The sequence below is a fragment of the Camelus dromedarius genome, chromosome 34 (assembly GCF_036321535.1).
Source record: "Camelus dromedarius isolate mCamDro1 chromosome 34, mCamDro1.pat, whole genome shotgun sequence".
In the NCBI taxonomy this organism is placed as follows: Eukaryota; Metazoa; Chordata; class Mammalia; order Artiodactyla; family Camelidae; genus Camelus; species Camelus dromedarius.
The window spans coordinates 11,157,110-11,181,970 of NC_087469.1; the positions used below are offsets into that span (position 1 = coordinate 11,157,110).

Here is a 24,861-nt window from a genome sequence, read left to right on the forward strand (position 1 = left end):
TCCCAGCACAGTATTAGGAGAGGAACAAAACCTGCGACCTCCTCTCCAGCCTGAGGTGTTCCACATCCGGCGTCTGGCCTCTTGAAATTAAAGGTCCCGGTGCCACATTGCCAGTTTCCCTCTGAGGGTCTCAGCCCTTCCATTCATCTTCCCATTGAGCGCGAGCAGGCAGATGGGAGGCCCGTGGCATCTGGTGGGGTGGCTTGTAAAGAACTGACACCACAGCCAGGCAGTGCCTTTCACAGGGCTGTGGGGCCGGCTCTGGCTGTGCTCACATGTCCTGGAAAGAGGGTGGGCCTTGGACGCACAGGATCTGGCTTCAGATACTGGCCTTGGTGTTTTCTTGCTATGGGATCTTAAGAAGCTAAGTAACCCTTCTGGGCCTCAGATTCTTTATCTGTAATTTTGGGCTCATTATGCTTAACCATCTTAGAGGATCCTTATGAAGATAAAATGGGATATGATTCCATCTTCAATTTATAGTTCTCCATCAAATGAGTTTCTTTAACATTCCATCTGCCAGACACTGGGAGAGGCATTAGTAAATATATCAGGTAGCTTTTGCAACAGAAATGCTGTGGAATGACCAACTCCCAAATCTCGCTAGCTTGCAACAATGAACGTTTCTGTAGCTCGTGCACCTGAGGGTCCGCTAGAGATCAGCTGAGCTAGGCTGAAGCGGCCCGGCAGCTCTGCTAACCTGGCTGAGCTCACTCAGCATGAGGGGGTCGGCAGCGGGGGCAGCTCTGCTCCAGGTACCTCTCATCCTCCAGGCCTAGGCTAGCCTGGGGCACTCTCATGCTGGTGGCAGAGGGGCAGCAAAGCAAGCAGAAAGGCACAAGACCTCCTCATAGTCCTGGGCTCCCAGAGCGGGCACACAGTGACCTCCACCTCATTTTATTGGCCAAAGAAAACCACACCCACAAACCAGGAGTCAGGGAGTAAGAAAACAGACTCTACCCTTTTAGAGGAAAAAATATAGTCCCATGCTAAGGGCCTGAGCACAGAGCGGGGTGAAGGATGGGGTTCCAGCCCACAGTCCACAGAAAAAAGCCACAAATGCTGTCCTCTGGGGTCCGCAGCGTGGGGAGCAAGGTCTGCCTCCGCCTCGAGGCCAGCGGTTCTGATGGGTACGCTGTGCCCGTGGAAGCAGAGGGCAGCCCCTCAGTTCTGCCTGGAGAGATCAGGGAAGGCTTTCCGGAGGAGGGGGGAGCAAAAACCTCAGTGCTGCTCATTGACTGCAGGTGGGACACCATGCAGGTATGAAGGTCTCAGGGTGGGGAGGGTGCCAGACACCGACGTGCTCCTTACTCAGGATAGGGTGCCTGGGGTGGCAGCCCCAGGCAGTTTAAAAGATGTAGAACACGGAATTTATTCTTCTCTTTCTCAGTCCACTCTCGGACTTCCCAAGACCTCAGCATCCTATGCCCCCCAAGAATTCTGGGGGACATCTGGAGAAGGAAGGGTTCTCTGGAGGCTCCCTCCAGGCTGAGGGGTGGAGACAAGAGTAAAATTAGGCTGTGCCATGCCCACTGCAGGTTATTTCCAAGGGGAGGGGTGGTGTGGGGAGAAGACATATGAGCCTTAGACCTAGAACTGGTCGCCGGAGGGGCCAGGCAGTCCCGGGTCACAGATTCTCTGCCTGCTTCCATCTGCGTTCTCTTAAGTCAAGCCCCTTGGTTTTCTTGCCATTGAAAGGGCATGCGTCCTCTCGAGCCTGGGAGACGTGCCCTCCTTCACTGGCTCTCGCCTGGCACAGAGCCGAAGCGTGCTGAATCACCCCCCCCCGGACCTCTTCTTCCTCCTCACAGCATCCTAATAACAGACAAGAGTGACCATGCACCCCTTTTGACAAATGAGGAAACCGAGGCACAGGAGAGCCAGGTGGCCTGTGGAGGGCCTCCAAAAGACGGTGCTCCATTGCAGCTCATAGAACCTTCCAGCTACGGTCTCTCTGGCCTCTGAGGAGGAAGGGAAAGTGATGTAGGAACTCCTCACCTCGAAGAGCGTGTGAAGCTCACAGCCTCCAGCAGCAACGTATCTTCCTCGGGGCTTCTCACCTCGGCATCTACCTTTCGGAAAGCGGTGCCTCTTCCCGTCTCTTTGGGGGTGGAAATTCCCAGCACAAAGAGCCAGCTCTTTCATTTGCTGCGGAGCTGGAAGGCGAGAAATAACCAGTTCCAGGAAAGCACAGCCTGGCTTGTCTCCCCATCCAGCTTTCAAAAGAGGCTGCGGTCGCGGTGGGACCCGGTCTCCGGTCCTCGCTCTCCTCCAGCGCCCTCTCCTGCCCAGTCCACTCCCCATCAGCCTCCTCCTCTCTCTTTCCCTTCTTACCTCCTCCGCTCACTCTTCCCTTTCCACCTTCCTCTGTCACCATCACCTCCTTCCTTTCTCGTTCTCTTTCTGCTCCTCTTTCTCTCCTCTCTTCTCACTTTCTTCTCTCTTCTTTCTTTTCCTCCCAACTTGAGTGTGTCTCCTTCTCTTCCTTAACTTCCCAGTCAGCCGACGGTGTTCCAGATGGAGCTTGCTGGAAAGGGGGCCCAGTTCCCAGGGCACAGAGAGGGAGTGGCTAAATTGAGGAGCGGCCACAAGAGAAAGCTCAGTGCCTGCCAGGTGGCTGCCAGCGAGCCACCACCCCCTTCTGGCCGGTGACAGGCAAGCAGAAGATAGTGTCGTGAAGGGAGACACCCACTCCCGCTCGTTTCACGTGCTACTCCCATTCATCACCCAGCAAAGAACAAAAATCATGGAAAATCATTAAAATTACAGATGGCTAGATTAAGTAATTAGAATTGAGGCTAAAACAGATGTTTGTAATTAAGTGTTTATTTCATTGAATAAAGCCCAGATTGCAAGAACTATTCCATGAAATTTTAATGGTTCCTATCCTGGTATTTTGGGAGGGGGGCAGAGTTTAAGCAACAGAAGTTCAGAGACAAATGGACATCCAACAGGACTCTAGGAATCCAGCGATTTGAGGGGTGTCAGGGAGATGAGAAATACAGGTGTGTGTTTAGAAGGTATTCTTATTTTTATTTCGGTGAGTGAGGGAGAAACTCAGCCGCTCTTCCCTGAGTCAGATTGAGTCATCTTAACTTATACAGAGTCTTTCATTCCCCTGAACAGTTTACAAACAGCTCAAAAGAAGATAACAATGAAGAAACAAATGAAAATATAAAAACAAGAGAGTCCAGGGTGTTTGCCAAGCAACATTTTGGAGCCAAGAAAGGAAGAGGATTTTAAATGAGAATTGAGCCATTAGGGGGACTTAATATGTAGAAACGACAGGGACAGGAGAAGCAGAGACAAGGCCCAGAGGCACGCACACGCCGATGAGGGACAGAAGCCCAAGAAAGACGTCAAGGGCTCATGAAAGGGAAGCAGGGGGGACCACGGGAAGGAGCAGAGACAGTGGGCACTGTGGACCCAGCAGTGGAGAAAAGGATGGAGAGCCTTTGGGTACCAAAATTTTTCCCCATCTGCAGTCTCAAATGCTTTCCAGAGCTAAATTAGTAAATAATAGGGAGAAAGCAATTAGGAGAGCAAAAAGATGCTTCAGGATGGACATCCGGGATGAGACGGAAAAGTTGGTGTGGCAGAGATTATGGGCTTTCAGGCCACTGGAGGTGACATTGGCTGAGGGGAGAAGATGGGCAACGGGTGGGAGAGGGATAAGCTGGAGGAGCGTGGATGGGGGACTGGGTCTTAGAGAAGCAGCTGGAGGATCCACGTAAGAGTCCTGGGCTGACTGCCAGGAGCCTGCGAGAGAGGAGCTGTCTGATTACGTACCGAGGACCCTCAGGAGACTGAGCTGGGGAAAGAAGGTGTTCGGGGCTTAGGAGGTCTCATCAAGAATCAGCCCAGGCTGAACCACAGAAAGGACCCAAGAATCCTAGAGCATTCTGGGGACATGTCACCCATGTCACTTCTCCGAAGGCAAGATACAGACAGAGAGGAGACAGGAACCTTGAGGATGCTCCTTGCATCCGCTCGCCTCCCTGCCCCCCAGCACCCCTTGCTGGAGTTGTGATTACTAGACGCACTCGAAGAATCTTGCCAGCCCAGGAGTTCAAGATGACAAAGAACGCTGCAAACAGGCACAGACTGATCTCCCAGCATCTGGACCATTTGCTAATAATGGAGCATCAGCCAAGAAAACCACGTCCCAGACAGAGTGGGAATAGTGACAACCATGTGGCAGGAAAGAGCTTGGGGCCTGGTGGGAGGAAGTGAGAAATGGCGTGGTAAACTGTGTCTGCTAGTCTGCAGTGATGAGGGGGTCCGGGGACCAGCGCGCAGCCTCGGGAGAAGGGGCCTTAGAGAGGGGATGAGGCCAGGCCTATCTGGCGGCCTGGGGCACCAATGCCCCCGAGAACAAGGGTTCTCCAGGGCCTCCAGCACCAACGAGACAGGGTGCTCTGAGCTCCCAGTAATGCAAAGCTAGAATTAAACTGCCTCTTGCAAGAAGGAAAATGTGTTATCTCATCTCACAGCAAGTCCAGACATAGGGCAGATTCCAGAGCATCGTCACTGGAAACCCAGGTTCTTTTCATCTCTGCTCTGAGCCCTTGGTGTCAGCTTCATCCTCAGGCTGGAACCAGGATGGATGCCACAGGTCCGGGCGTCATATCCAGAGCCAGCAGTGTCCAGAGGAGGATGGACTGCCTCTCGTAGAGACAGGAAGCTCTTGTGAGAAGCAGCCCCTTGCTCCAGGCCTCAGCTTGTGTCTCATTGGTCAGAATCGGGCCATCTGCCCAGTGCCAAATCGCATACTGGCAGGGGGATGGGATGACTCTTGGGTCAGCCGGGCTCACCTGACAGCTCGGGCTGGGTCATGTGCTGGGACAGCTACCCCTGAAGCACGTGGCTGCATGGGGGAAGGGAGGACACCTGAAGGAAGTGGGGGTTCTGTTGGGGAGGAGGCAGAGGAGAATGGGTGCTGTGCAGGTGGTCCCTTCCCCAACCGCCTTGTAGTCCTGTGCCAGCAAAGGCTCCAGGTGCTCTTAACTGAGAGGCTAACTTGAGGACAAACAGCCAGTCAGACTGGGAGGGAAACTGCGTGATGACCAAACCCGGGGCAGCAGAGAGGCCTGCCCACCGCCCTTCCCTGCCCCCAGCTCTGGCCCAAGAGCCTCATGCTCTTGTCTGCTGTTGAGAAGGTAACTGCATCTAGAAAGACTGCCTCACGCTGTCCTGGGAGGCGAGGCACGAATAATTCTGGTGGAGCAATGACATACCCTGGCGTCTCAAGAGGAGCCTTGTCGGGAAGGGAGGGGGAAAGACATTGCTGCAGGCGGTGGACAGGAACGGGCGGGGAATGAGCCTGGAGAAAGGGCAGCTGGGTTGCAGTCTGCTCCCATCCTGTCTGAAGTCCTCTGAGTTGGACTGGTTGGTTTCCAGGACCCCTTCTAGTTCTGACACTCGGTGATTTTGAGAATCTCAGCACGGAGAGATTAACTGGGAGGCAAGGGAGACGCTGGGACAGAAATTAGTTTACAGAATCATTTAAATAGCCAAACGGAAGGATGGAAAAGCCGGTGTCAGTAGGGGTCGCTAACTCCCCTCACGTAGATGCTTGTCCGAGCTGGAAAGGGCGTCTTTAGCGTTCGTAATTTCCATATGTCCTTTGGCAGGGAAACGTGAGAGGTCCATTAATAAAGGAGCCACATGTGCTTGGGGGGAAATGAATTATGTGCAAAGGACAAGGACAGTTGTAGTCTTGCCGAGAAGCATCCAGGTGAGCCTCGAATCAACTGAAGAAGGAGCTCGGCTGCCAGGGGAAGGGCAGTGGGATGGAGAAGAGAGCCCCCTTCTCAGGAGTCTCTCAGATCAGGGGAGCGAGGAGAGAAAGGGATACTCTTGAAATAATCTGGGGCCCAAAGCAATGGCTTGATGGTCCAATTTCAGAGAGGCCTCACCATTGTCTCCTTGGGCCAGCCCCTGGACTCTTAGGGGAAGCGGAGTCGGCCCAGAGACAGGCAGTAGTCCAACAGCATCAGAGACACACCCTTACTTCTTTATTTTGCTTTTCTCTCTTCCTCCTCTTCTCTTTTCTTCCCCTTTTCCCTTTCTTTCCTTTACACCCGTCATTTCCTCCCTCTGCCCCGCTCTCTGCCCTCTCCCAGCTGTCCTCGGCCCTGCTGTTTGACGCCGTTTATGCCGTGGTGACCGCGGTGCAGGAGCTGAACCGGAGCCAGGAGATCGGCGTGAAGCCCCTGTCCTGTGGCTCGGCCCAGATCTGGCAGCATGGCACCAGCCTCATGAACTACCTGCGCATGGTGAGGGGTGGCTGGGGCCCCGCAGGCCACGCCCAGCCTGGGGGACGGGGGGATACTGTTCAGGGCCCCTGTCCTCCAGGTCCCCTCAGGACACTACAGCCCCAGGTGAAACAGCAATCTGCAGTGACCCCATCTGGGGATCATGGGTCACATTTGTCCCCTAATCCCTAAAAATCACTGAGAATCTACAGCAAGTTTGTTTACAAGGCAGTGGCCCTTGTGCCTCAGACTATTAGAGGGCCCCTGGATTCCAGGCTTGGAATTTGTCCCCTTGGCTCAGAAGCGGTCCCTGCAAAGCTCTGCATAAACGGGGATGGATAATGCTGCCGCAGACCGTGATCCCTGCAGTCTCAGTGCTTCTGGCTTGGTGCTGGCTCTCCCCAGTGTTCTCCCAGCCATGAGGCCTCTGGTGAGATGGACAGGGATTCCCGCCCACAAAGAAGCCATCACCAGGCAGAGAAGCCTGGTGCACAGTGGCTGGGATTTTGCATTTAGAGTCAGATCATCCTGACTTTTTGCAAGCTGGAGTGGGTGAGCAGCTGCCCAAGGAGGATAAATGCTATTCACAGCCAGAGGCGTGGAGGAGGAGCTCAGGGGGACCCGAGCTCGAGCTGGCATCTTGGCATCGTGTTGGTTTATGCAGCAGCTGCGAGGTCATTGGGTGTGCGGCCTCCTTTCCTCCTCAAGCCCTGGCCAAGTCTGAATTGGTTCCAGAGACATCACTTTCATAGGCTTGAGACCCTGTGGCCAAGAGGTAGACAGAGAATGCATCCTGATGGCTTCCCCTTTCTGGCGCATACCTAGCTAGCACAATGAGATGCTTGCTTGGGGCCACTTGGAACGCGGGGCCTAGTTGGTGCTGTAACTCACTCTCTCTTGGACAGGTAGAATTGGAAGGTCTCACCGGCCACATTGAATTCAACAGCAAAGGCCAGAGGTCCAACTATGCCTTGAAAATCTTACAGTTCACAAGGAATGGTTTTCGGCAGGTAAGGCTAGCTGTGCTGCTGTGGTGGTGGATCCCTCCTCCTTTTCCCTTTCCCTGTCCCCAGCCCATTCCTCCTTGGCACTCAGGATGGCCTCCTGTGCTCAGCCATCCCCAAGAGCAACAGGCTGTGTCCTGGGCAAGGCTCCCCACAGGCACTGGCTTCCCTCCTTCCTGCACCAGGATCAGCCAGCGTGGTCAGGAACCGCAGCCCCAGCAGAATACCAAGAGGGAGGCAACTGTGCCTTATGCCGGGAGAGAGGAGGCAAGGGGGCGTCACGGAAGGAGGCCTTTCCACTGTTTGGTTTATTCTGCTCCCTGAATCTCGCCCTAACCTTGGAACCAGTGTTAGATTCCAGGTTGCTTGCCGGTCACGCACAGATCAGATCCCATGGGGGCTGAGGAACCCCTTCAGCATTAGAATGGATGGCCAGCTCTCTCTTGTCAGCTCTTTTCTGACCAACCCATCCCCGCCCCCCGCCATCCCAATCACACCCCTCCTCTCCTGTCTGCTGCCTGTGTACTCTGTCAGCTCAGGGATGCTTTGTCCGCTGGAGCTCCTTACAAGTCCCTACTCCTTTCTCATTCTCCTCCATTAACCTTCTCATTCTCTTTTCCTCTGATTCTCCTACATCAGAGGAAACAGAGATTCTGGCAGTCTCTTCAAGTACCTCTCTGAAGGTCTCCCAATTTCACCATCACCCTAATAATCAGCTCTTTATTCTTAGTGTATCTTTTCTCCATCCTTAAAAAAAGCTTGAGAGATAGGGAATGATGCACTAATTAGAGCAAGAAGCAGACATATTGAAGAGTTTCCTGACTATCAGTGTCTGAACAAGGGAATGTACCACTGAAGGGGTGGCAGAATCATTGTCTTCTTCATCATCATCTTCACCACCTCCACCATCATCATCTTCACCACCACCACCATCATCATCTTCACCACCACCACCATCATCATCTTCACCACCACCACCATCATCTTCACTACCACCACCATCATCTTCACCACCTCCACCATCATCTTCACCACCTCCACCATCATCATCTTCACCACCACCACCATCATCATCTTCACTGCCTCCACCATCATCATCATCATCATCATAGGGGCCTTCATTCATTAAGCTCTTACCATGGGCCATATACCACATTAAGGGTATCATTTTTGTTTTCTCATTTAATCCTACAATGTAGGTGCCTTTTATTAATCCCCATTTTATAAGAGAGGAAACTGAGGCTTTAGGAGACTGACTGACTTGGCCTTGGGCAGTGGCAGCTGGTTCTGAACCCAAGGACCTCTGACTCTGCAGCCCAAGTTCTTAACCATTATGACCAATTATGCATCAGAATCACGGTGGTAATTTGTTAAAAATGCAGATTTTTAGACTCTACCCACAGGAATCTGATTAGGTAGACCTAGCAGAGGGCCCAGGGTGCACCATCAGGCACCAAGGTGGTCCTCGTGGCACCATGGGCTGCACTGGGAGGCCCATCACATCTGCATCCTGCCACTCCATCCCTGTGTCTGCAAGGCTTGGGTTCTGCCCTCTCCGGAGCTACATGATCTTTAAGCAATGACAACAGCTATCGTTTGTCATAACGTCCCGAATGGGGCCGGCGTTAGGTAGGTGGCCAGAAACTATGGGATGGAGTATCACAAAATGGTCGTTTCGTTTATGTGACAAATCACGTATTGAGCCCGCCCTACGTGTCAGGCACTGTGCTGGGCATGGAAGAATCAGAACCGGAGAAGCACAGTGCCCGCATGGAGAGGGTCCACTGTCTGGCCAGGGAGACCGACGTGGAAAAAATAAGTACAATTTGGGGTTATTAAACTCAAATTGTGCCCTCGGGCTCATAATTCCTGGAACAAACGAAGCCGCCAGCCTGTAGAAAAATTGTCAGGCAGACTTTCTGAGTCCCAGTGTGCCTGGGGATGTGAAGGGAAGAACATTCATTCATTTTTTTTCAGTGTGTATCTTTTGAGTTCCTACAGTGTGCCAGGCTGGCTTCTAGGTGCGAGTTAAAAATGGGCACAATTTCTGCTTTCCGGGAGCCTGTGTTCTAGGAGGGGACGGGCATTAGGCAAACAAGTACTTACGTAGTACGTCAGCAGTGTAAGTGCTACCGGCAACGTAAAACAGGGTCAGGGAGGGAATGATGGGGAGACACTGTAGTTGGGAGAACAGTGCTCGTGCCAAGGCCAGATCTACTCCGTAGAAAACCCAGGCTTGGGCTTGGAAAAGCTCCTTTGGCCCTCAGCCTTGCTTTCTGACGCTCCCGGAAACAGCCCACTTCCATCAGGCGACACCTGCAGTGGCAGAGTTGGCCGGTGGCCCTGATTCCACCCTCTACTTGAAAAACAGCTCATCAGACCTAGAGTACCGCTTCACCTTAACTCTGCTTCTCTACCAGCCGTGAGAGAGCCAGCCTGAGTCATCAGGAAACAGCACCTCCAGCCACCAGCACCCACCCCTCAGCCCCACCGAGGGATTCTGCCCTGGGGCATCCTGCGCAGTGGCTGCTGCTCCTTCTTCCGCAGCACGCGCTACCGGTGGAGGACAGGACTTCTCAAACCCAGTGTGCACAAGAATGACCATCGGTGCTTAAGACGCACATTCCTAGACCCCCACAGCTATAAATTCTGAGTTAGTAAGACGAGGTGCATTCCAGGCGTTGCATCTTCTTAACTAGCACCCGGATAGATGATTATAATGCTGGTGGTCCACAGGCTACCCTTTGACAAATATGTACCAGTAGATGTTAGCCAACTGCAGCTTCTACGCATAGAATTTCTTTCTGACCTCCCTGCATCCCACCCCCATCTTTCTGCGCTAATGTTGAATTAATAGACTCTGTTGCAGACGTGACCGTTAAAGAAGTTGGTGTTTTTGACCTTCAGCTACCCTAAGGGACACAACATCCTTGATTGGACGTGTAAAGTGGATTGCAATCATCCTCTTTATTACCCATTTTTCTTCAGCAAATCTGGTGACCGTCCTGCTGCTTTCCGGTCCGGCTCACATTCCGTGAGTCGCAGTGAAAACCGTGCAGGATGTATCACGGGCACAGATGTAGCCTTGCAGCGCTGGTCCCCAGGTCCCATCCCAATCACCGGCCCAATCTTTGCTTCTTGACAGGTGTCCTTCCCCTGCTTATTACAGGATGAAGAAATGGTTTGGGGAGTGATAATTACTTGGGTTTCTCCATCCAAGGTGATGCTGGCAGGGGAGGAGAGGCTGACAAGGAGCAGGGGAAGTAGCGTCTTTCGTGGACCAGTTGTTCACCAGACACCACCTGGGCGCTTTACGCAGGTCACTTCTCATCTGCAGGACAGCCCTTCAAGGTGGACAAACGCGCCTTTCACAAATCAGGAACCTGAAGCTCAGAGGTGGTAAGGAGTTCGGCCCAAGTCCATGAGAAGCAAGGACTTTGGGCAGAGCTGAATTCACACGCGGGCTTGTCCCACTCCAAAGCCATGGGCCTCCCCCTCTTGGCTTTTCTTCACTTTCTTTGTATCTCTAAACCCCCAAAGCAAAACACTTTTCCCTGCTGCCACCTGCTACCGACCAGGACGGCTCCTGGCTCCCAGGGACCTGCTGGGTTAGGCTTTCTTTAGTAATGGCATCTTCTCATTTGGATTTGGTTTTTTGCTTTTTCTCCCTGTCTGGGCGAGTGACTATTAAGAGCTAGATCTGATTATTTAGAAAGCACCACGCAGGGACCCAGTGGGTTGTAATTGGTAAATGTCTGAACCAAATACCATATTCCCTGCCAGTGACTGATTAAGGGATTATTACCATTTTAAAAACAGTCTTTTAGAATTTAGGGTTTTTTTTTTTTTTTTTTTTTTACCATTTAAAAAATTACTGTTTTGATTCTGCTCAGAGAGGGTTTTCCATCTTGGGACTCTGTGGAGCTTCCATTGGAGTCTGTTTGGGGAAAAATGTGCCCTGTGATGCTCCGTAAGTGACATTTCTGAACCTGGGCCAGGTTCGCCAGCTCCATCCCCCAGTTTTTGCCTGTGTGAGATCTCCCATCTCCACCCCATGTTCTCCCTCCCCACCCCCCAAAAGATGTCCTCAGTGGTGTTGGAGTAGGAAAAAAATCTTCCTTCTTAATTTGGGAGAAATCTTACTTGAAAGAGGCAAGGGAAAAGGGGAGCAAAGCATTACAGAGCCCTTAATTTTCTTCATTTTAACTTGGTTTAAAGATCAGAGGTTCTGAGCAGGCCCCCAGCGACTTTGTTAGGACTGTAATAAGATGAGCACACCTTTCATCTGAGGATCGGAAATGGCTTAACAGGCTCTAATTAAGCCTTCGGGAGAGGGAGGGACAAGGCAAGGGGAGGGGGGGTTGTCTAGCTAAAGATGCAAAACTAACCTTTTCCATCGGCTCACTGTGTATTGCAGTGGGGTACCGAAACCTTCTTCCTCTGTGCAGTGGAGATGGTAACCCCGCGACATTTGGCCTGGCTAAGCCCAAGGATTATGGAAACTAGGTTTGCACAGCACTCTTTTCTGCTTGCCTGTGGTTACATAGAAAGGTGGCCCTGTTGACATCATAATGAGAATGGCTACCATGTATTGGATGCACTGTGCTGGGGGGTGCACTTAAAATTTCTCATCTTTTTATCAATCGTGCATGAAAGCTCCTCTCTCCATCTTGCAGGTAGAGACACAGAGACAGAGAGAGTTCAAGTGGTGTATCCTCATCCATACAGCTAATTAGTTCCAGGCTTAAGAACTGAGCCCACGTCTAGCTGTCTTCAAAGGCCTTGGTCTTTCCACTCTGCAGAATTGCCCAGAACATGTTGGAGGAGACCTTTGAGGCCTCCGGTCTAATCTTCTGACCCAATGCAAGACTGTTCTCCACAGTGTCCCCGGGGGACATTTCCTTGAACATGTCCTGGGCTGGGAATTTCACCGCCTCCCCAGGGACACATTCCAAAGTCTTCCAGGCATTGAGTCAAAATCTGCCTCCCAATCCTTCCCCTTTAAGCAGCCCAGAATAACCAGCTTTCTCCTCTTTACCAGCTCTTCAAATATTTGAACATAGTGTGATTTCACTTCATTCATTCATTCTTTCCTGAAATTTAGCATAAGATTTTTTTTGAGCACCTACTTCCTGTCAAGGGCTGGAAACACAAGATAAATGAGTCATGGTTCCTTCCAGAACTCCTCATCTTTGGGAAAGGCAACAATGGCAGTCAGCAATCCCTGTCCAGGGCTTGCGTTGTCCTGTCCCTCTGATTTTTCTCCTTCCCCAAACAACGGCCCGTAGCTGTTCCCCATGCAACACAGCAAACATCTCTCTCACCACTAATGCTCTTTGGTTTGTCTGGGGCTCTAGTAAAACACGAGGCCCAAGTTAGGGACCAGGCTCCGGATGGCGCTGAGAGCTAAGAGCGCTGTGGGGGTTTCCCCTTCCTCACGCCAAACACTCACTTTCTACTCACCATGCTGACTTGCTGACTGGAATTTGTTTTCAAACTTTTTGTTCATTCTGAACTCTGGGCCTTGGAGTCAATGAATTACTCCTAACTCCTACCAACAACATATACAGGGTTATTTTCATGTGAACTTTTCCTTAGACGATGGGTCCACTTAACTCTGTTCCCACGGAGATGGAGAGATTGGCAGAGCTGGCCTAGAGTGGGCGAGTAAAAAGCATGGTGAACGGATAGCCGTATTTAGTTTTCCAAAGCTGATACCAACCCAGCTTTTCAAGGGCCTGATTTCCTGGGCTGACTTGAGCGTGGTTCTAACCAGGAGCAGTGGGTAGACAAGATGGCTTTTGTGAGTCACCCGTGCAAACCAAGAACTCAAGGATACTGTGTCCTCTAGAAGGTTCAGGGAATCCGTCTCCAACTTCCTGAAGTCCCTGCAGGTCCCACCAGTTGCTGGGAGGACAGTGCTGCCCTCTTCCCTGATGGAAGCCCACATGCTGGCACACCTGCCCGCCTGCCGGGGAAGGTTGTTGGGTGGGATGGTCCAGGGTTTGTGGCAGCAGAACCAGCTTTGTTTGCACCACTGGCAGTGTAAAGGCAGCTACAATTCATATCCTGGCCCTCTGTGGCCGGAGCACCAGGAAGTGTCTTCTCTTGCTTTGATGGCAATTTTAGCAGACCTGTCCCCTCCTGTCCCCACCTCCAGACCCACCTCAAAAGCAAAGAACAATAGAAAACCCAAAAAACACACTGTCAGGTGAGAGTGTGCACTGCTGTTGCCTGCACATGGCATTGAGGGAACAGTGAGGAGGGCATCACACTCTCTATGGACAGGTCCCCCTGCTGCCAGCATCTGCACCCTGTCCCGCAGCCCCTCACAGTGTGAGCCTTTGGGAGACATGCGCTAACAAGAATAACCGGTAAGGTTCAGACAGGTTGCCAGTCAGGGCAGCTGCTCTGGGAGCACCGTGGTTGCTACTATCTAATACATTTTCAGTCCGAGGAAGGAGTTTACCATAAATATGCAGATCCTTCGAAGCTGCCTTTGTGAGTCCTGGCTCAGAGCACTGGAGTGGGGTTTGATTGCTGGAAATCGAGAGTGCCAGCTCCCTGGCTGGGGGGCTGTTTGGTGGGCCACTCCCAGCCACTTGGCCTTTGATGAGGAAATTCTGAGGCAGCGGATTCCCAGGTGGAGGGAGGGGGAAAAAGAGATCAGATCAGTGGTCTGGGGGCTGCTTTGAAGGTGACAGAGAATTCACTTATTTCTTCCTTTTTATTAAGGAGCCGGGAATAGGGGAATTGGCTCGTGGTTTAGAATGGCTGACAATATCTCACAGAATATCATAAATTCTTAGACTTGGAGGAGACCTGAAAGGCTATTGAGTCCAGCTTTCACACTGGAGAACGCAGACGGGGATGTCATTCCTGGGCTGAAAACCTCACGGCGGCTCCCGTTTGCTTTCAGGGTAAATGGCAGCTCCACAGCAAGGCTGTCACGTGCTGGGCCCTGCCTACTTTTTTTTCTTAGTTTTTTATTATTGGAGTATAGTCAGTTACAATGTGTCAATTTCTGGTGTACAGCCCTGCCCACTTTTGAGCCTCCTCCCGTGCCACCCCGCACGCCCTACCGCAGCGATGCTAGGGCACACACCAGGCTGTCTGACGCCCCGTGCCTGTCCCCTCACCCCCATGCCCAGCCGGCCACTCCTGCTCACGTCTCCAGAGTTTGGATCATCAAGCCCCTCCTTAGGGAGTCTTCCAGTGCCCCTTTTAACTGCTCCCTGTGCCTGCCTCTACTGTAGCATGCTCGCACTGCTGTCCCTCCAGGCTTGGGGACTCCTTGAGTACCGACCCAGCACCGCCCAGCTGGGTCTGGGCTCAGCATGGGCTGGGAGAAAGGGTACACCGCTGAACAAGGACTAGTGTGCACAGAGCTTTGGTTCTGGGACCTGGGGCGTGTGTGGGGAGCCCCAGGGACCGAGGATTTTGTCAAGACTTCTCCAAAGCCACTGCTCCCCGTTTGTTCAAGAGAGATTCCACATGACAAGCCTCCTGATTGGCAACTGGAATTTGAAAATCGGAGTGGAAGGCCCCTCAAATCTTTGATACATTGCTCCCTTCCCATTGGCTTTCCATTCTCTAACAGCAGTACGCCTCTGGTTAATTAAAAGTCTATTAAGTACCTCCTCCTGTGAGGGCATCTGGCTCTCCTGGTCACCCCTGGGATGACTGAGAGCCAGGAGGCAGATGAGCTGGCTTTGGAAAGGTGTCACCTGAGGGCCTTCTCTCCTCCTGCTTCCCTTGGCCCACAGACTTCTAGCTCTTTCTCCCAAAGCACAGGGACTTCCGGCTTATCAGCTTTGATGGAAAATTCACTGGCTGCAGAAGCTTATTCACGCATCAGCCGGCAAACAAATTAGAGCTACTTGCATTTTCAAAAGGGGGGCTGCTTGTGGGCAGAGGAGCAGGGTTTGAAAGTGCTGCGTTTTAAATATATTTCTTGTAATATGCCCGATCACGCATCCTGCCTGAGCTCAGCCTGGGGAAGTTTGCCAGTTCTGAGTGATGACTTCCCGCGCCTCTGCAGCCAGCTCATGCCTGGGAGAGCTGGAAGGGCTGAGCTGCCAACTTAGTCTCATGAAGCAGCTCTGATGAGATGCGGGGCAGGCCCCAGGCCAGAGGTGTGGAGGAGCGAAGGCAGGCAGGCCAGGGGGAGGGGAAAACCCAGGGAGATGAGAGGGAGCTGTGGCAGGGGCAGGCACCATGGGAACGAGGAAAGACTCAGGCTGAGCCCCAGCATTCCGCCACTCTGTGCTTCCTCAGTAAAATAGAGATGATGGTCATAATAATATCTGCTTTATGTGCATCATCAAATTATTGTGAGAACAAAATGAAATATTTTTTATAGCTGTGCCTTGAGGATTCTACTCTGTTGTGCAAGTTTTAGTTCTGTTGTCTCTGGTGGAGATGTCTGTCCATATAATTCTCTATCTTTGCATGCGGTATTTCCTGGAACCTCGCTTCTCGCCTAGTTCAGGGCAGAGAGAAAGACAAAGCAGGACTGAGCCATATGCTCACGTCACTCCTGCTGGAACTCCAGAGCCCCGCAAGAGGGATGAGGGGCCAGCCCATGCCAGCCATGCTCGCTGGGAATAAATTCTGCCAGCTGGCCCGTCCCTGCTTCGGGATGGGTTTCCCTGCAGCCCTCCCCCACCTCTCCTTCTCTTTCCTCCATCCCTAACATGGCAGTATCCCAGTTCCTCTTTGCAGTGGCTCTGGGTGAAGGTGAAAACCAGAAGTCGTGGCTGTACTCCTGGGAGAGTCCACAGTGGCACTGCCCATAGTGGAGCTGCTGATACCCCCAACTAAAAGCTCCCCATCCTTCCAGAGCGCAAGGAGGCCCAGCCACACACCATGTCCCACCTGCAGCCTACATCCATCTAGGAGCAGCGAAGGGCCATCCTCAGTCCATCCCTAGAAGCCCAGTGATGCACCTTCCCCCTGCCCTCCAGCATTCCACTGACGCCTGCTGGATGGGCAGCGAACAACTTCCTTCAGCCCAGATGCTTTGTTAGAATCACTAGTTCAATTGGCATCTGCCTCTCAGAGCTCAAAGTTGTGTGTTATTAGTACGACTGCTTCCCCAAGATACTTCCGCACCCAGCGAGCTTAACAAATGAAGCCGGGCACTCTCCATGCCCTGACTGTGTCTCGTGCATTGGCAGTAATTTTCCTGTAAGATGAAAATTCTCGAGCACGCCTGAGCTCTCTGATAAATTCTCTCCTCAGCAGCTAATTTGAAATACCTTCCATCTTCTGGAGGTGAGAGAGGGCTGCGCAGCTGAGTCTTCCTGTTTACAGACTCTGCCGTGCATTCACCCGATGCTAGTTTGATTACCTTCCAAAATGTTTAGAAGAGCGTCTGGGAGATCTTTTCACCGCACAAGAAAAAGAGGAAGTTGAGATGTAGGTGAAAGAAATGATCAAAATCTGGACTTCTGTCCAAGAAATTTCCCTGCCCTGCTCAGGGAAATTTAACTCCTAATGCCCTAAGCTAGCTGGAGAGTCTGTTAGATCCCTGAGAGCGTCACCGGGGATTGGTATATTTAGCCAGCGCCGAGTGGAGTGAAGTGAGCTCCGCTCCTGCCCTAGACAATATTTATGTTTCACCAGAGTCCCTGAAAAGAGTCACCACCGTCAGTTTGTTCTCTTTGGCGGGAGGAGTGGTGAGGGCTTGACCAAATTCCACTTCACATCCCAGAGGTTGGGGCTGCGGAATGGAAGTCTGGGCACATCTGGGCAAGAGCCAAGCATTCAAGTGCAGACAAGTACCACTGATCCTCATTACTTGCAGGTTCCGTATTTGCCAGCTGGTCTACTCTCTAAAATCCATTTCTGACCCCAGTTCAGTACTCATGGTGCGCTTCGCAGACATGCACAGAGCAGTGAAAAATTTGAGTGGGTCGCTGGGCATGTTCCCAGCTGAGGTCAAACGAGGGGAGGCTCTGCCTTGTTCTTTAGTCTCGTGCTGTAAACAAGTATCCTTTTCACGATTTCTTCAGTGTCATGTCTTTTTTCACATTTTTGTGCTTTTTCTTGGCGATTTCGCTGTTAAGATGACCCCGCCCCCCATGCTTAATTTCTGAAGTGCTGTCTAGTAGGGTTCCTAAGTGCAGGAAACTGGGGTGTGCCTTACAAAGAAAATACAGGTGTTATAAAAACATTATTCAGGCATGACTTGGAATGCATTTGTTCAAAATTAATGAATCAACAGCATATATTAAATGTCTATCAGCGGAAACACACATAAAACAAAGTTATGTGTTGATTGGTTGATGAAAATATTGTGACCAGAGGCTCTTAGGAACCCAGCCGTTTTTCCCTTAGGAGCAGTGGTTCAATCTCCCCTGATTCAGTGTTTGTGGCTACTTTATAGAACATTAACTACCATGAATAATGAGAATGCACTGTAATGAGTTCAGCCAGGAGAGAAGACCAGGAATGAGCAAACCTAATGAATGGCTGAAGTTCTCCCACAGTGGCCTTTCCGTACTTGTTAACCCACACCTCTGCTCTCTTGTTTCCTCACACTGTCCAAGGACCTCATCTACCCTCCTCGATACCCTGACCTTCCTCCTGATTCCCCTGACGTAGAAGTAGAATCGAGATCCTACTCTCTTGGGGCTGAAAGGATTAGTAAAGGTCCTCTGATCAAATGCTTAGATTCTTGCAAATGTGTTCTCATGAAGTAGCATCTGGGCTTAAATGCCTCCAGCGTCGGGAGACTCACTACCTCTAGGGACAGCATATTCCATCACAGAAAGTTCGCGCTGTTAGAATGTTTCTCTATCTATTGGATGGAGTTCTTTCTTTCTCCTTTGGTCCTTAGTTCTGGTTCTTGGGTTCACACGTGTATTTCATCCTTCCCATGACTGCCTTTCACTTTTCTTTCTAGCATGTGGTTTCAGTCTCTTTCCCTTCCTGGTCCGTATACTTGGCACACACTCCAGGTAGTCTGTGCTCCACCTAAGGAGTGCTGCCTGGAACAGGGTGCGATATTCCAGGCGTGGTCTGAGCAGAGGAACACTCTCTTCCCTTGCATCATACCTGCCACTGAGTGGGTGCTCAGCAAATACCGGTTGCATTGAATAATAATGTGCTAACACTTTGAGATTTATTTCCGTGTTAACCAAACTCAGCGTCTTCGCTCTCAGACTAGGCTCTTTCATGGAGGGACGCCAGGTATCAGCCACGGGGCTCAGAGAGAGCTGTCCCCTTGCAGGCGGGAGAGGGTCCCTCCCGGCACCCCTCTCGTAGGTGGCCATCTGTTTCACCTTCATGCCTGGGCAGCTGAGCTTCCGGTGCCCCCCTCCCATCTCCTCCCGAGTCCTCTCTGTGTCGTCCCTCTCAGGCCTGTCTCTCCCTGGCTTTGCCCCAAAACCCTTTGAAGAACTATACCCCATTATAAATCCACCTGGCGTCTTCAGGAATTCATGTTGGAGCTGGAAGGGGCTAGATGAGATCCTTCTTTTGTAGATAAAATAACTGAAGATGAAAAAGAAGGGACTCGCCCAAAGGAATTTCATAATTCAATTCAACAGATACTTATCGATCACCCATCCTGGGCCAGGAACTATCCTGGGAGCGGGAATGACAAAGGGGAATTTATTAATGCAATTGTCAAATATTTACTAAGCATTGATTCCACACAAGGCATTAGGGATATGTGAGGAGTAAGACAGAGGCTCATCAGTCAGGGAATGTATTTTCTAGTGGGGGAAATGGACTTGAAACAAATAATTATCTAAATAATTGCATGAAATAGATAATTATCTAAATGATTGCATGTTGAGTGCTACAAAGGAGAAACTCAGGGCGTTATGGGTGAGTCCCTATGATGGTGACGCACTGAGTCAGAGGTTGGGAAAGGCATTCCCAAGGAGGTGACATTCAGGCCAAAGGCTGATGGATGGCTGGGCATCCCCAAGTGAAGGGGAGTGTATGAGCCCAAACAAGAGCTCCCAGCCTGGTGGTCATGGGCGGGATTTGAGACCAGAGCCAGTCAGGAAGTCGGAATTCCTGACGCTTTTCTTTTTCCACTGTACCCCACTGTCCCCTTCTGCAGGCTTTATTTAAATGTCCTCATCTAAATACATAAGTCAGAGTCGAAGACAAAGGAAAGCAAAGACTGACCTCAGGGATGGGGACTCTCAGGCGGGAAAGCTTAACGGCAAATACCAATGGATAAGGAATAACAGTTCAGATGTTTACCAGATGTTTAACTGCATATCCACAGCCCAGGAAAATTAATATCTTGGGGGCAGTGCCGCAGAGTGGACCTGCCTAGGATCGAATCTGAATCAACTATGGAACTTTGGGCAAAGAAACCTCACCTCTTGGAGCCTCAGTTTTCTAATCTGCAAAACAGGGATGATAGCTGTACCTCCCTTACAGTGTGGCTGGGAAGATTAAATTAGATGACAAATGTAAAGCATTTAGTCCAGTATTTAGCACACAGTAAATGTTCAAAAAGATCTGCTTGTATGGTTTTCTTGTAGTTAGTCTTTAGTTACAAGTGACCGGGATAGGAGTTCATTGATGCCAAAAATACATTTATGGAGCATCAGCCGTGTTCTAGGTACTCTGCGAGGTGCTGGTTATAGATCAGTGAACAGGTAAGGTGTCCAGATGCCTGGCACCAGGCATGTTCATCCTTTTTGAGCATGACTTGCATTTAGGTTGCAATCCAGGCGGCACATTAACACCCACCTACACATAATTGAAACCAAAGCTTATGAAACAATAGTTGCCCCCGCTCTGTGGATTGCACTCTGATCTATTCTAGACACATATTTCATTTTCAAAATGCAGGTCTTGACCTACTAAATTGATTTCGTAACCCACTAATGGGGAGCAGCCACAGCTGAACAAAACACTGCCGTAGACCAGCTCAGCTGAAGGTTGAAGAAGCCCAGGGAAAGCTCATTCGATATGGCGTCCCTGCGGCTTTTCCTGGGCTTAGCTTCTGATCTCTTACCTTTGGCATTTGTCACTGTTGTCCTCTGAACCCGAGTTTTCACAGTATTCTGCATGTAAGTACATATTTTGTGCTAGAAGAATATTTTGGCTGAAAGAATGGGGTCTTCAGCCAACATCAACATCTCCCTTTGTTCCCCAGATCAGCCCCTCAGGCACCAGCTGTTCCTCACAACCCAGTCTCCCATGTGAACTAAACTTCTACGACTGGAGACACTGGGTTTAAATTCAATAAACATTTTGTTCCTTCATGCCAGGGGTTCACCGTGGAGGCTTACATTACAAACCCTTTCCCTGGTCGTACATCAAGGCACAGACCCGTACTACAGAGATTCTAAACTGTGCTCAGTCTCAGTTCCTGGGGTCTCCAGCCCCTGTGATTCTGATCCACACCAGACTGTCGTTTTTCCTGCCTATAGATTGAAACAAGCTCTGTGCCCTCGAGGAGACACTAGGGCATTATTGTAGGTGTTCTTCCGAATGAGAACTTTAACTTTGAATCCTGCTCCTGAGGTTAAAACACGTGAGTCATTGGTTATGGCTGGTCCAACTTCGGACGGCCCTAGAGAACAAGGATCTGGAATAAAAAGCTTGCATTTGGTTGTAGGCTTTTAAACTTTTTTTTTTTCCATTTTTTAAATTGAAGTATAGTCAGTTTACAATGTTGTGTCAGTTTCTGGTGTACAGCATAATTTTTCAGTCATACATATACATACATATATTCCTTTTCATATTCTTTTTCACTATAGGCTACTATAAGATATTAAACACGGTTCCCTGTGCTATACAGGAGAAACATGTTATTTATCTGTCCTACGTATAGTAGTTAGCATCTGCAAATCTCGACCTCCCAATTTATCCCTTCCCACTCTTTTTCCCCTTTGGTAACCATGAGTTTGTTTTCTATGTCTGTGAGTCTGTTTCTGTTTTGTAAATAAGTTTGTGTCTATCTTTTTAAAAATATTCCACAAATAAGTGCTATCATATGATATTTTTCTTTCTCTTTCTGGCTTACTTCACTTAGAATGACGATCTCCAGATCCATCCATGTTTCTGCAAATGGCATTACTGTATTGTTTTTTATGTAGGCCTTTAAACTTTTGATCTGTGATCGCCTCATATCAGCCCAACAAGAGGAGAAGGGAAGAAAGACTAACCACCCTTATCTTATAGGTAGCAAAACTGGCTTCCCAAGGCCACATGCAAATGGCAGGGTGGAATTTGACTTCTGGTCAGCTGCATGTCCACCAGATGGACGATAGTAGTATTATCTTAGGTTCCCATGGTTTATTATGGCTCATCAAAAGCCATCATACACACTAACTCAGTTGATTATCAATAGCAATGCTGTACAATGGACAGGCAGATTCATTTATTTCTATTTTTCAGATGAGAAAGATTCAGAGAGGTTAAGTGACTTGCTCAAGGTCACACAGCTTACGCAAAGGAGTTAAGAAAATGTGTGTCTTCTGGCTCCCTCCCTCTGTGCTAAGCCCCTAAGAAACTACCATTTGCCTTGACCAGGCTCACTCTTGGGGACTCTTGTAGCTGACACCCTTCAGGGCTATGTTCACCGAAGAACAGGTTCACAGTGATCAGAGAGGTATATGGAAGGCCCAGGTCTTAAGGTCGGGGTAGCTTGTACCTGCCCTGACCCGACCAGATGGTATAGTAGCAAATAGAATGTGAGTTCAAATTCCAGTGTCATCCCCTATTAACTGTAATTCTCAGCTAGCTGCTTGACATCTCTGAGTTTCAGTTTTATTCATTCATCATTCAACAAAAATTTGTATGAGGTGCCTGCATTAAGCATTTTTATTGCTGTCCGAAGTGCCTGCATTTCTTAGGTGGGAGTACTGAGAGGATTATTATGCAGAATCAGGGAAATTTATGTAAACAAACCATGTGACTAAGTGCCCAGCCTGCAGAGCTGATCAGTAAGTGTTCGTGAAGTCCTGATTCTGGAGCAGAAGGACTTGCCGGGCCTTGGAGTTATGTCAGCCTGTCTGCAAGCTGGATCCTGGCAGCACTGAGTGCAGAGATCATCTCAACGCACATAAAATATTAAATGTTATAGAGCCGTGCGCCTACTCACGGAGGCAGGTACAGATGTGAGAAGGTCCCTCAGGCTGTTCAAAATGAGTCCCTTTCTACCTCGTTGGGAGAGAACAAAGCAGAATGACAACCCTGAGTGATTCCAGGGGGAGCAGGAGGCGTGTGGCTGCTCTGGGCTGGACCGCCCAGCTCAGGCGACTGCGGAGCGCTCTCCGTCAGCGCACAGGGAGAAAGACAAGCGCTGAGCAATGGCCTCATTAGTGAATGTAGACTGACGGCCAGAGACAGATGTTTTAAAGGAAGAGAATGTGGTTCGGGAAGAAGTTTGACTTTGGGAGTTAAAGGAGAGGTCCTGGAGGTAGTGATTTATAACCTGAGGACTGAGGGATACACATAAACTGGACCAGGGTTTGGAAAACTTCTTTATTATTATTATTTGCAGGGGGAAGGTAATTAGGTTTTATTAGTTATTTTTAGAAGAGGTGCTGGGGATTGAACCCTGGACCTCGTGCATGCTAAGCACGGGCTCCACCACTTGAGCTATACCCTCCCCCCCTGGAAAACTTCTATAAAACACGCCCAGAGAGTAAACATTTAGACCTTGGCGGCTTTTCTGTTGCAGATGAACGCAGTCACAGACAGCGCATCAGTGAACGGGCGTGGCTGTGTTCCAATAAAACTTTATTTCCTGCAACAGGCGGCGGGCCGGATGGAGCCCATAGTCCGTGGTTTGCCAGCCCCTGAACTAGCTGAAGTAGGGCTTGAGGGGCAGGGGGCCGTGCAGCAGGGAGACTTCCAGACAGGAAATGGCGTGCACAGAGACCCCGGCAGGAAGGAGCTTGCTGCACTGGAACACGCAGTTGTGACCGGAGCACAGATAAAGCCGTAGAAGCTGGGCTGTGAGATGAACGTGGGGAGAGGCCCGCGGCCGGGCCTCGTGGGCCTGGTGGGCTGTGTTGAGGATTTTGGTCTCTGTCCTTCAACCGAAGTGGGAAAAGAATTGAAGAGTTTTCACCAGGGGTTGGTGTGATCGTCTTTGAGGTTTTTAGAGGCAGCTGGTTGCTGCTGTGTGGAGAACAGAACCAGGAGAGGTCCTAGGATCCTAGTCCAGGCAGGTTCGGTGGGAATTTGGACTAGGGTGGAGGCCAGGGAAGGGTGAGCCTCGGGATCATTAACTGACTTGCTCAGCGTCACCCAGCCCTGTGGACGAGGTGCTGGGTGCTAATGCGAGTCTCCAGACTGCAGGTGACCCGCCACCAGCTCTTTCAGGAAGCAGCGGAGGACGCCTGCGGTCAGGACCCCTGGGCAAGCATTGCTCACGGTGTGTTGCTGAGGGAGTGACCAGCTTGCTCACGCTGACGCAGGGTCACTCGGCAGACCGAACGCAGGTCTCTGACACTCGTTCAGTGGTACAGCAGTTGCCCCTCCGAGGGACGACGGGTTGCCCCCATCAGTGTCACAGAGCCTGTTCACTAAACCCCCTCGGCCCATCAGGCCTTATCTGTGCTTTCCTTCCAGTAATTCTTTCAAGCTCCGTCTCCTGGTGGCTCACCCAGGGCTCCCAACACAGCTGCTGGAAGGACAAGTGCTCTTCGACACAGCTGTCCTGAGAGCAGTCAGCAGTGACAGTTCACAGTGAGAAAAGAAACACTATGAAAAGTAGACTAACTTATGAAAGCACAGAAATGAGGGGAAGAAGACGCCACGTTCCAATAACCAGTGAGCAGACAGTGTAGTAACTGGCTTCGTGGTGGTGACACTGTATGAAGGTAAAGGTGTCCCCTCTGCGTAGGGGGACAGCAGAAAGTTTAATTTCCTGCAAAAGAATTTTGGGAAATAATACTTCCAAATAAATAATTAAATCCCCTATGTGTTAGTGCTTAAAGGAGTAAGATTACTTTTAATTCGTATGTATTCTGTGTCCTTTGGGGATGTTGGATAAAGGATACTTTCTGTGCACGTGCAGACGCATCCCCTGTCAGTTATGTTGGCCTGAATTTTCACATTTGACAAAAGACTTCTTTCATCAGTTGCTTTCTAAGAGCAAGGACTCAGGAGTGTGGTCCACATTTGTTTTCCACATCATGATCTCAGTTAAGCAGCACGTTGGCCTTGTTTTGAATCCTGTTTTGTTTTTTTTTTTTTCTACCTATCAGCTCTGTGACTTGGGTAAATTCTTACCTTATTTGGACTTTCCTTTCCTTACTAATAAAGTAGGGTGGCAGTGAGATTTGTATGCAATCCGGTGGCACCCCGGCTAGCAAGATCCCATCGCGCACTTCTCTCCCCAACGCGGTGTCCTGTGACATGCTGGCAGCTTGACATCGGCCATGGTTGGAAGTGTTTACACCGCAGAAACTGGCAAATCAAACGAGTCAGGGCCTTTTTTCCCAGGAGCCCTTTGGGCCTTCAGCCACTGTCCACTCCTGCACGCCTGCCCCTCCCTGTCCCCGTGTTTGTGGTCAGAGTCGCTCTTCGTGCTGCTCTAATCCAGGCTGCATCGGAACCCCTGACACTCGTGCTGCGGGTCTGCGCCTGGGGTGTCGGGTGCAGTC

The 24,861-nt window shown here is 50.5% G+C and overlaps 1 protein-coding gene and 1 long non-coding RNA gene across 2 annotated transcripts in view; one reads left to right on the top strand and one right to left on the bottom strand.

Annotated features, from left to right (window-relative positions):
• The window catches only part of GRIK4 (glutamate ionotropic receptor kainate type subunit 4), a 386,960-nt gene that overhangs the window by 283,353 nt on the left and 78,746 nt on the right, over nucleotides 1-24,861 (top strand). The window contains exons 9-10 of the mRNA XM_064482153.1: nucleotides 6,126-6,278; nucleotides 7,163-7,267. Of these exons, the coding sequence (XP_064338223.1) occupies nucleotides 6,126-6,278; nucleotides 7,163-7,267 (258 nt within the window). The remainder of the gene's footprint in view (nucleotides 1-6,125; nucleotides 6,279-7,162; nucleotides 7,268-24,861) is intronic.
• Nucleotides 1,349-2,533, bottom strand: LOC116150189 (uncharacterized). Its single transcript, XR_004133885.2, has 3 exons — nucleotides 2,335-2,533; nucleotides 1,999-2,156; nucleotides 1,349-1,488 (listed from the first exon to the last, which is right to left on the bottom strand). It is a non-coding gene; the product is annotated as an uncharacterized LOC116150189 (long non-coding RNA).